This window comes from Gavialis gangeticus, unplaced genomic scaffold (genome assembly GCF_001723915.1).
Source record: "Gavialis gangeticus isolate Ggan-Ray unplaced genomic scaffold, GavGan_comp1, whole genome shotgun sequence".
In the NCBI taxonomy this organism is placed as follows: Eukaryota; Metazoa; Chordata; order Crocodylia; family Gavialidae; genus Gavialis; species Gavialis gangeticus.
The window spans coordinates 8,776,295-8,788,332 of NW_017729028.1; the positions used below are offsets into that span (position 1 = coordinate 8,776,295).

General features: G+C 44.1%; 1 protein-coding gene across 1 annotated transcript in view; it reads left to right on the top strand.

Annotated features, from left to right (window-relative positions):
* HPCAL1 (hippocalcin like 1) overlaps positions 1-9,113 on the top strand; it is a 112,941-nt gene extending 103,828 nt beyond the window's left edge. The window contains exons 4-5 of the mRNA XM_019520743.1: positions 983-1,088; positions 7,413-9,113. Coding sequence (XP_019376288.1) covers positions 983-1,088; positions 7,413-7,510 — 204 coding nt within the window. The 3' untranslated portion in view covers positions 7,511-9,113. The remainder of the gene's footprint in view (positions 1-982; positions 1,089-7,412) is intronic.
* Positions 9,114-12,038: the final 2,925 nt, after the last annotated feature.

Consider the following 12,038-nt stretch of genomic DNA (forward strand, 5'->3'; position numbering starts at 1 on the left):
CAGGGGCGCACCCAGAGGGTGGGGTTGTCCCAGCTTCTGTTCTGTTCTGGGTATAAACTGGTTTCAAATCACTTACACCAGTAAAAGTGTCATGTCTGTACCTGGCCTTAGAGTAAAAGGCCATATAGATTTTACAATTTGGAGCTGTACAAGGGAAGGTGTTGTATAGCACCTTTGAGTCCCAGGTGGTAGAAGAAGCTGCAGAGGGTTTAGTAATGGCATCCTGGACCTTTTCACCTGTAGGGCACCTATTCAGTCACCTATTCAGATTCCAGCCATGGTGGGTGGTGACTGCCAGTGTGTGACACCTTGTTATTGACCACAGACATTTCTATCCAGTTTCTAGCAGAATTTTCCAGACCACAAAATCAAGTGCTTGATTGGCCTTGGTGAGCTGTTTGGCAAGGGTTGTCAGGAGGGGCATGAGAGTGGAGGGTGAACTCGTCTGTCCCTGGAAGTGGTAGTTCCAGAGCAGGGTGAGGAGCAGGTGTCAAGGGAACGCTGCCTGTGGTTTACCTCATGAGTAAAACATAGTACACATGGGTAAGAATAGGCCTTCAGGCTCTAGCTGGTCCATGTAAGTGTGAAAACCCAGCCTGCCTACTAACAAAACTATCCAGCCCACTATAGCTGAACAATTACTGCATAGTAGGAAGCACCTCTGTGTGTTTAATGGCCACTTCCAAACTCACTTTCAAAAAGGAAAACTGCACTTGCAACTTTTCCCTGGCATCCTCTAGTGTAGTAACTTATTAGTTGCTGACTCATTGCTGGACTGTCCAACAGGACCATTATATTGGCTTTCTAAACCAGGAATGATTCCTGAAAAAAACATTGAGTTTGTAATTCTTCTTTCTTGTTTTGATTTATAAGGTTCTGCAGCCAAGGTCATCTGGCTTTTTATTGCTACAGGCTTAAATTCCTTCTCTTAGTCCTGGTGCTTCACAGCTTTTCAAATTTCATTACTTTTTTTTATATTCAGGCAATCTACAAAATGGTGTCATCGGTAATGAAAATGCCGGAAGACGAATCCACTCCAGAAAAACGAACAGACAAAATCTTCAGGCAGATGGACACAAACAATGATGGTATGATCCCCACTAGGAGTCCTTAATTAGGTCTTGGAAGTAAACATATATTGCATGATACCATTTTTCAAATTTAGCGTTGCTGATGACAGTTGAGATTACTTTCAGGGTAACCTCCATTTCACTTATCCCACCATGGATGTCTGCCACTGTGATGTCGGCATGTCCATTACCTGCACACCCAAAGGAAAGTGGATATAGGTTGTGTTTGTGGAAACTGGCAAGCAAGGGCTGAACAGGGCTCTACAGGCCCTTAGAAAAAGTAGCACGGGCCTGTGTTCTTGTCACCTTCCCTCTTATACGTTTTCTATTGGTGCAGACGCAGCTGCTGAAATTGGTAGACTACTTGAGTTTGTGTGAGCCCCTAGACTTGGGGTGTCACTGACCTCATCTGTGTTCTCCCCAGTATGCAAACCTACAAAATCCCAGGGTGATATAGTCTGTGAATAGCCTCAAACCCAGCCTCCTCCATATGTGGACTCATATGTTCTCTGACTCCAGGCAGCTCAGCTGCACCTAGCTATCATTCAGAGCCTATTCACCTGGCTTGTGAGGGCCATTTGCCCTTCTCTTCATTGCCTTTTCATGAGAGGCCCATGCCTAATTGTGTCTGGGCTCGGAATAGACAAGTACTGTGTTTTGTTGGAGGGGGCAAAAGCCCACACTGAATATTGTGTAGAGGCAGGAGCAAGGTAGGAGGGGAATCCGGAGGAAGGTGCTTGTGAAATGAAGAGTGAGCAATGGAGAAAATAAACACAAAAAAACTGAAAATAGAGGAGGCATTTTAAAAAAGTACAGAATCCTGTGTATGGGGTTGGGACTGGTAGAAGAAGATGAAAGTACTGTAGGAGGGGGATGGACAGTAGTATGTTTACCTCTTTGTCTTTAGTTTCGTATGTTCATTTTTTCAACTTAAAGGGGACAGCATGGTAGGGGCTGCGCTGGGGAAAGGAGTGTGTTTTGCCCAAGGAAAGGGATGCAGATGTGCTTCCTAAATGTACTTACCTCTGCTACACCTGTCCATACTATTCCCTTTCTCCCTGCATAGCAGGGATCCTGTTTTTTCACTCAAAAAATCACCCAGCTCTTCTGCTGCCACCCATTGCCATCTGCTTAAATAGCACTTGCCACTAAAACCAGTCAGAGCTCAGCTTACAGTTTCATTTGTTATTCATATCATCTGTTTTAATTTCCCAAACCTGAGTAGATACAGCTGCCTATTTAGAGAACCAGGGTTGCTACCTAACTTATTGTCCTTTCTGGGTTCTTATTTGCAGTTTTCTGTTTACAGTTGCTCGTGTCCTCTCTTGCAGTCTCTTTGACCCATAAATGATCTTGCATGAAATGGTCCTGAAACTTCTGTGGGTTCAGCATCCTCTAGTTCATGCTCTCTAGGGGGTTGACAAACCAAAGGCAGTCTTGCTGTCTTCACTCTAGTTTTCAGTAAGGCTGCTGGTGTAACAGGAGTGACAGGAGCAGGATTTGTCCTTGCATTTGTGCCATTCTCTCAGGAGAATGTTTCTGTTTCTGATCTTCATAGTGGTTTGTGCTTGCAAAATTTGTACCACTGAAAATCTGGCCCTAACCCAAGTGCTCTAATGCCACTTCTATTTATTTGCTTGTTTCTTTGTTTCTACAAGCCAGCAATTGGATTTGTTTTGCACAGAAAAGCTTTTGGATGCTCTAGCAATAGAGCCAGTGGGGCTGCTGGTCAGTTAGTACCTCCAAAGTAGAGGGCTTGCAGCTAGAGGTGCACAGATTATACTGGTGCCGTATCAGATCAGCACTAGTAAAAGGAAAATTAACATTATTGGCTATCGGCTTTTTTTGTCCACTGTAGCCAATAATGTCACTGGTAAATATAATATGCCTTGTGGGCAGAGCCCCCAAATGTTGCATAGATGTGCCCAACCACACACATGCACTGGCCAGGAATGCAGCCAGGCAGTACAGAGAGCAGTACCCTAAAGGTAAATCCCCTCCCCATGGAGGGGAAGGGGCATTTGGGGGGGGAGGCAGGGAGATCGAGGCCCCCACAGTGAGGGAGGGGGCTGGGGCAGGGCGGTGAATAGGACCCTGAGGCAGCAGGATGAAGCCATGTGTGGCTCATCCAGGGGATCGGCGTCCCAGCGCTTAAAAATGGCAGCGGGGGCACTCGAACTAAAGCTCATCAAATGAGCTTCAATTCAAGCACTCCCCGCCTCCATTTTTAAGTGCTGGGATGCCTTTAACCAGAGTAGAGCTGAGCAAAGTGAGGGCAGAGGTGGGCTGTCCACTACAGGCCCAGGGCTCTTCACTCTGCAGCCTTTACCCTGGGAGTCCCCCACCGGCTGCACCACACCCCCTACCCATTCGGTGGCAGTGGTGAGCTGTTCCTCCAGCTGCTGGATGGGAAGGGGGCATAACGCAGCTGGCATGCGGCTCCCAGAGCAAAGAGCCCCAAGTCTGTGGCAGACAACCCACCTACACCCTCACCCCATTCATTCGATGAGCTTTAGTTCAAGTACCCCTGCCACCATTTTTAAGTGCCAGGATGCTGATCCCATGTTCAAGCCGCCCACAGCTCCATCCTGCTCCCCGCCCTGACCCTAGGGTCCCATTCACTGCCCTGTCCCAGCCCCTGCCCCTGCCCTTGTCCCTCTCCCTCTTTCACTGTTGGGGCCTCGATCTGCTCCCCCCATGTCCCTTTACTTCCACAGACTTACCTGCAGGGTGATGTTCTCCACGCTGCCCGGCTGCATTCCTACAAATTGGTTATTGGATCACTTTAGGGCAGTATGCAAAAGTGATGCTGAGCAAACGGCGTATCCAAGATCTCATGCAGTGGCTAGAGCTTCTAGTTTGTGTAATAAAATAAAGTAGGCTTTACAAAAATCAGTAGTAAATATAGAGTGCAATAAAAGATGCAGCTTTAATTCTGAGAGAAACCCAGATATTCTGGGCACAAGCTTTATGGTGTTATTAATGTATGGACTTTTTCTGTTAGTAATATAACTGTACCCAAAGGCAGAGAGCAATTAAAACCAAAAATACAACATGGGCCGAAGCTGTGCTAACTGCTGGAGAGTATAACGTAAGGAATAAAATTGACCTATAATGAAACTGCTCTCACAAGAGGAATGTGGTTTTTTTATTCTTCTGGTTTTACGTGACCATAAAAATCTCAACTGAGGGTCTAATATCACTTAAATTGTACAGGTATAGTTTGATCAGGTCTTTTGCTTCTATATGATGTGATTAATGGCACATAGTGTTCTGCAAAGAGTTAATCTACTCAAGACAAAATATGCACATGGGGGAGTCCTGATGGAACAATGGAAGTTGGTGAAGAATGGCCCTAGAACAGGGGCAGGCAATTATTTCAGCTGGAGGGCCACTTAATGAGTTTTGGTGAGCTGCCGAGAGCTGCAACGGTAGCCCCACCCCTTGACAGGTGCCTGTCTTCTGGTTGCCATCTTGGGACTGAAAAATGACCTCTTCCCCCACTCCCCCCTGAAGTCTTTCCCCTTGCCCCTGGAAGTACTTATTTGGGGGGGGAGGTGCCATAAAGTATTTTTATTTCAAAAAATATTTTTGTCCTGATTTATGTGTTTGCATAGTATATATATAGAGGTGATTGCATAACAGCTCAAAAATAAAGTCTTACTCTTGTATATTGTGTGCAGGGTGTGTTTGGGGGAGCGTGTGTGTGCATGGTGGAATGTGGAGTGTGTATGTGGGTGATGTGTGTGGGGTTTGTGAGGGGGTGTGGCTGTGTGTGGGGGGTGTAGGGTATGTTGGGAGGGTGTGGCTATGTGTATATGTGAGAGGGTTGTGGGGGAGTGGTGAGTGTGGGGTTTGTGGGGTGATGGAGGGGGGGTATGGGGACCCCCCTCTACACCCCACCATGGCTGTTGATGGTGTCAGCAGCCCTTGCCATCAATGGTGGCAGCAGCTGCAAATAACAGGGCCTCAGGGTGTTCATGGCCCGCACAGGCGCAGCCGCTAGGTGGCACGCAGCTCCAGCCAGTTCCAGGGGCTGCATGTGGTGGCAAGGAGTGGAGCCAGGCTGGCCTGTGTCTATCACATGAGGCTCACGTGCAGCTCCCAGCACTTACATGCCACCAGGACAAAGCCCTGTGCAATGGAGCCAGCTGCCTTCCCTGCTCCCTGCCACCATGTGCAGCTCTTGGGACTTTGCTGGCAAGCAGAGAGTGGGGCTCCCCACCACTTCTGGCAGAATCCCATAAGCTGCATGTGGTGACAGGGAGCAGGGAAGGCAGTCACTCCAGCATGTAGGGCTTAACCTTGGTGGTGCACAAGTGCTGGCAGCTGCACGTGAACCCCATGCAGTAGAGGTGGGCTGACTTGGCTTCTCTCCTCACCGCCGTGTGCAACTCCTAGAACTGACTGGAGCCATGTGCCACTGAGTGGCTGTGCCTGTGCAGGCCACCAACACCCCAAGGGCCCGCTGCTTGTTCCCGCTGCCACCACTGGTGGCAGGGGCTGTGCACCATGCGGGGGGAGGAGGGGTGTGTGCAGGGGATCCCCATGCTTCCCCCTCCCTTCCTCACCCCAGACGCCCAAAACCTTCCCACTTGAGCTCTGCACTTCTGCTACCCCACTGGGTGCAGGCCCCAGGCTCTGTGCTCCTGCCAGCCCTGGCCTCCTGCCCAGCTGCAGCTTCCCTACCCACTGCCCAAAGCCAATGCTGCAGCAGGGACATGAGCAGCTGCTGGAAGCCAGGAAAGCCAAGCAGGTCCCCTCAGCGGCAGCAGCAGTGGCCCCGTCCCAAAGTTGTGCATGCTGGATGTGGCCCTCCTGTGCAGAAGGGTGGGAACAAAGAGAATTGATGGGCTGGATGGGGATATAATCAATTGGTGGGCACCCACGGGCCAGATCATGTCACCTGCAGGCCAGATGTGGCCCTCGGGCAGTATTTTGTCCTCTCTGCATTAAAATGTTGGGTATAGCTCTTGTATGAAATACCATACCCCATAACGAGGTCGAGTGAATGGACGTGTGAGTGCCAGAATAACGTTATACAGCAGTCCAGCAGCAGATCTTTGAATTAAAGTATTCAGCATGCAATTTTACACAGAATAGTTTTAGAGAATTCTCTGAAACTAGGAACCTTTTATACAGTAGCATCCAGCCACACCCTCTCCTGCTTGTCTTATGCTGAAGAGACAATGTAATGGTTCTCAGAGGGAATTGTCTGGCCAAATAAGTCATCCTAGAAAAAAAAAATGTTTCATTGCTCAGAAACACTGCCTTGTGGTGTATGTCTTTCGTTGTGTGCATGTGTGTGTACTATACCATTGCCAGTACCTCATATGCAAAATACTGGATAGAAAAAATGCTCTTGTCACTAAGGTTATTCAACTAAGAGTTCACAAACCTGATCCCGAAAGACCATGTGAGCTGAACTTGCTTTGATCTCAGCAGAAGCTCCACAACCAAGGGAACTTGGTTTGGTCCCAAGTGAACTTGCTATGAATTCAGTTTGGTTCACATTGGGTTTGGTCCCATGTGAGATCGCAGAAGCAGTGCCAGCCTCTTCAACAGTACTGCAGAACAGAGAAATACAGCCGTGCGCACTGCAGCAGTGTTGACTCGTGACTGTTCATACTCATCAAGCAGTGCCTGTTTTCAAATGCCAAGCAGAGCCACAGACTTCTACGTGGTTTTTACATTCACCTCCCCTAGTTAGCCCCAGCTCATGAGTTTTACCCTATTTAGCAAGTATTTTTCCACCCTTTTCTGCCCAGCATATCCCATTTCTGTGTCCCTGTGCAGCAGAATTTAGGAGATAAATAGTCCATCAGGAAGGGATACTCAGTCACACTGCCCTGCTGTCCATGAGCACGTTCCAGTGAATCATAACAGTTCATATAGTATGAAGACCCTGGGTTTTTTGGGTTTAAAAATCTCGCCTATAATCAAGCCTCTTTTTAAAACAGTTTGTATAGGTGTTCACGTGTACTATATGTTGTCTGAATGATTTTAATTCAGTTTTGTGTAATGCAGTTCTGCGTAATGTATGATTGAAGGTGGTATTAGTATACTTGTTTTACCTTGACCATGTGTTTTTAATATAAAATGTAGAGTAAAATATTACATTACTTGGCAGAGGGGAGGGGAGGGGAGGGGAGGGTGGAAACGTATCCAGGTTTAATTGCTTGAGTAGGATTTCAGTGCTCAGCTCCTCTTCGCTGCAATGAATTCAACCCCAAATGCATTGCAATAAGCTATTTGGTCTTAAGTATTCTATGAAGAGGTTTTAGTTTTAAGCCTCATTGACTTTTGCAGCATGATTGACTTACTTTGTTTTCTTCCTTCAAGGTAAACTGTCTCTTGAAGAGTTTATTAAAGGTGCCAAGAGTGATCCCTCTATTGTGCGATTGCTACAATGTGATCCGAGCAGCGCAAGTCAGTTCTAATTAAACTCTGGACAGTTTGCAAAGAAAATGCTGGCTTGTTGTTCAAGCTTTGCTCGCAAATGGATGCCTTCTCAATCATTCCTCAACTGTTAGTGGATAAGATTCCATTGCCAGATTGGTGTGTGTTTCCGAGTGAAGACAGCCGCGCTCTTTCACTAACACCAGTGCAAAGTTCCTTTTGGCAGTTCCATTTCCTCTCACCCCTAATGTTTTGACTCACTCTACACATTTAATGTAATTGAAAGGTATGTTTACATGCAGATGCTATGAGCTCAAATTTCCAGTGAGACATCACATCATGTAGTCGGTAGGAAAGACGACTTTCTAATAGTCCTAAGAAGATGCTAGGTAGGACTTTGATCCAGCATAGCAGACGGTAGATAATTTATTTTGCTTCAAAAATGACTGTACAAAATGAGGACTGAATGAAATAGAAAGCAAAATAAAACAAAAAAGGAAAAAAAAAGAAAAAGTTTTCTTGGGCATGGTTCCAATTTTTTTTTCTTTGAGAAAAATTGCTTGCACTTATCTAATGGTCTTTACTTTCTTTTAATATATATATATATATAAAAATTATATATATATGGTGAAGTAAAAATTAATATTTAGGTAATCTATTTAAGGCATAAAGTAGAATTCAAGCTTAAATTCTTCGTCTGTGATTTTATTCAAATCTTGGAGATTGGAGATTGTTTTTTGTGATATTTATGCATTAGCAAATTGCTGTTCAAAAGAAAGTGCATGACTAGCAGTTTGTGGATATTTCACTCTGTTTAATTACTGAATGAAAATATTTTGTTCATTTTTATTGTTGATCATTCCAGCGTTACTGTATTAACAAAAGACTTAAAGGAGTAATCTTAATTTTTGTATTTCTCAGTGGAGTCCCACTTAAGGTGGATGTAGCATTAAACGGCTTTTGAGTGAGATGAAGTGATGTGACTCGCACTGCTGTTCTAAATTTTGCTACACCCTCCTACCTGTTCATGTTCATAGTCTTGTGCATTCCAGTGTTATTTAATATCTGTCTAATGCCAAGAACTATTAATTGAAATAAAGACACTTTCTTGTCAGTACCTCTGTCTTAATTTAACCAGTGCAGATAGTCATTGCCCTATATTTGATCACAGGTTATGCTCCTTGTCTGAGAGCCTCCCCAACCCACCAAACGCACATTCCCTTAACTAAAGGTGGGATTTTTGGCTTTCCTCTGTAGTCCTTTGATCCTTGAGGCCCCTGCTCAGGGGTATGTATTAGTTCCCATTTGTGGGATTTATGAACCCTTATCTGTAGCAGACTGGACTGAGACCATGGAGTCCTAATTTTTCAAAGCTGAAAAGTCATGGAAAAGGTGATGACATGTGGTGGCACTGAGTTTAGATTACATCTAGAGTTGCCCATCATCTGGACACCAAGCTGAAAGCTGGAAAGCCTGGGTTGTCTCCCTGAATCTACCACTGACTTCATCTGATGCTTTATTTCATGCCTGGAACTAACATGCAATGCAGTTGTTTAGTATGGCTGTATAGTAGTTTGTTGGCATAAAAGTATGGAGCTCTATAACTTATGACCAGAGATCCTGGTTTTCTCTGATTAAAAAAAAGAAGAAACTTCTGTGATAAAAAAAAATCTGGAAATTTTCTGATAAAACCCCCAAAATCCATGATTAAAATGAAATGCCACTATATATATAGGTATCAATTGAACACAATGTTTTATTGATATATTTACAATTCTAAAGCATTTTGGAAGCCTGCCAGTGCCTCAATCACTGAAATAAAGTAAATTCTAAATACCTAGAGATTTTGGTATTTGATTTTGGATTTGGGCCTACCGAGACCTCACTGCAGCAAGGAGCTTCCCTGCCTGGCCCCTCTCTGCCCTGCCATGCCAGGTCCCGCCTGCTGGGCTGCAGAGGCCCTGAGTGGAGGGCAGCAAGGCAGGGAGCCGGAGCCTGCAGTGGGCAGCCCACCCCTGCCCCATGCACAGATCTGGGGGCCACATGCTGGCCTCACCCACCCTGCCTCCTGGACGAGCCACCAGCTGCTCCATCCTGCTCCCTGTGTTTGGCCCTGGGCCCCATGCACCACCCAGCTGGGCAGCAGCCCCAGCCCTGCCCAATTCACTCCCTCCCTCCCTATGGGGGCCTCAGTCCCCCATCCCCCCTCCAAACTTACATGTGGGAGCTGATCTCCAGGCTGCCTTGGAGCCATGTGCATGTACGTGCACATGGTGCCCCCCGCCTGACCGCTGTCCTCCCGTTCCCCCCAGCCCCTCACAAGCTGGAACTCTGCCAGCACGCAGAAAGCTCTTTGCAAAAGTGCAAAATCTGTGGGTTTCTCCATTAAAATTAAAAATCTGTGTTTTTCTTGGGTAAAAGGATTAAACCGCGCTTTTCTTCATTTTTCTGTGGAAAATGGAAAACCCGGATCCCTGCTCATGATCAATCTACTGAGCCAGCTGACCCTTGCCAAATGTGTCAGCAACAATTGTAAATTTTCTTTCTATTAAAGGAAAACAGTACCCAAACCCTGTGCCAAGGTCCTCTCCTATGAAGAAAGGATTGGCACAGCACAATTTTAATGGAGTATCCTAGTGAAACTGCATTTGGCACTCATGGCAAGAGTGGACAGAGCTTTCCAGTTCTCCACATTCATCAAGCACTTAAGTATGTGCTTAAACCTACCTTTATTCAGTAAAGTACTTAAGTATATATGTGCTTAGAGCAAGCCGCACAGTTTTGCTGAATATAAATGATGTTCTTAATGAGGGCACAAGGTAGCTGCAATCAGGTCTGAGTGTATACCTTCCATGTAAACATAAAGTGAGAAAAAGCACAACTTGCCATACCCAGTCTGGATCAAAGTCTACAAAGCAAGCTCATGCCAAACCTAAGACCAAGAAAAATATTCTTATAACATATTTTATTCTGTTTCTTAATTCAAGTTTAATATGAACTTTCTGCTGAACTGCACAATTGTGTCCAGTAAGACTCCAAAAGTGAAATTAACTGGAAACTATTGATCTGTTTTGCTCACTCAGGTTGAGAGAAATGCAAAACTTAAATCAGGCTGACATTGAAAAATAAACTAAATGTTTTCAGTTCTTTCCAGGTTTAACAAGCAATTTTTTTGATCGTAAAGCAGGTCACAATTAGTTTAGGATTTTTTTTTCAATAGTGTTTCTTTCATCTCTTTAAAATTACTAGAAGCCTCCCAAACATTACAAATACCACTTCCGTTTAGGATTTGTTGGTATCATCTTTTTTCAAAAGTCCAAGAAAGAAAGTTCCCTTTTTTATAATAAAAAATTTCTAGTCTTTTTCATGTTAAAATACTGCAGTTGAATGCTGTGTCATTTAAACTGTGAACCTTGCTACATTAATGGCATTTTTGCATGTAATTAATAGTTAGACTTTGAGATAAAAAAGCTAAAAGTATTCACAGAAACTATGTAATATATATTTTAAATGATGTACAAAAGGTCTATTACTTAGCAGAAATTTTGCTTGTTAAAGGAGTGAGGGTGTCAACTTTTGAATTTCCTGACTTGTGTGTTTTAATAAATGAGCCAATTACATGTTTATTCAAGTATCACAAAATGATATATTTTTTAGATACTAGAAAAACTAAGGTTTTGTTTTAGTATAAAATGTTAAATGTCAAACAAGTGCATGTCTTACTCATTGTCTCCTCTTTCAAATATCTTATTCCTTCTAATATAAAGTATCTTTGAATGTGACACACTTACATTTTAAGAATTTGAGAGAAAAGATAAAAACATTCAAATAAAGACACATCTGTGGTGCATATAAACAGTGTTTTACTTTATTTACTGAAATTTAGGACAGGGCATTTTTACAGAAAATACTTTGTTTTAAACATTGTCTTACATTAGAAAGAATGTGATAGTTCTCTTTGTCTTTTTCCTGCACGTCTCCTTCCTTTCACATCCTCCCCTCTTCTGTAAGAAGGAGTTAGTCAGAAGTGCATCTTTTTTCCATGGAAACTTCTCATTTTTCTATCACTTCTCAAGTTTCCAATTTGGGAGAATCACAGTGAAAAATGCTGAGTCAATCTTGCAAAACAACATTTTTCCATTTCAGAGTTTCTGCTTGAAAACCTTTCTGACTTATTTTAATCAGGAAACTTCAGTATTCCAGCTTTCTGTCTTAACTCCAAACTGATTCCAAAAGTTTGACATTTCCCACAGTCTGACAGTTTTGTTTCCCACCAGCTGTGGTAGTTTAGCACAACTGTTGCAGGTTGGAAAAATTCTGGCAAACTGTGATTTTTATCTTTTTCAGATGTTACCTCTTGTTTAAGTGTAATCTATCTTCTCCCTTCCAGATGATCCTGAAATGCTATGCCTGTCCTTCTTTCTTTGCCCCTAGAGCTTTATCAACCCCAGCTGCCTCTAATGGACCAGGTACACCCACTGCAATTACATTTTCAGCTACAATTGCACAGCGTACTAACTGTCTTCATGAATCTTTTTATTACTCTGAAGACAAAGTGAATCAGCACGG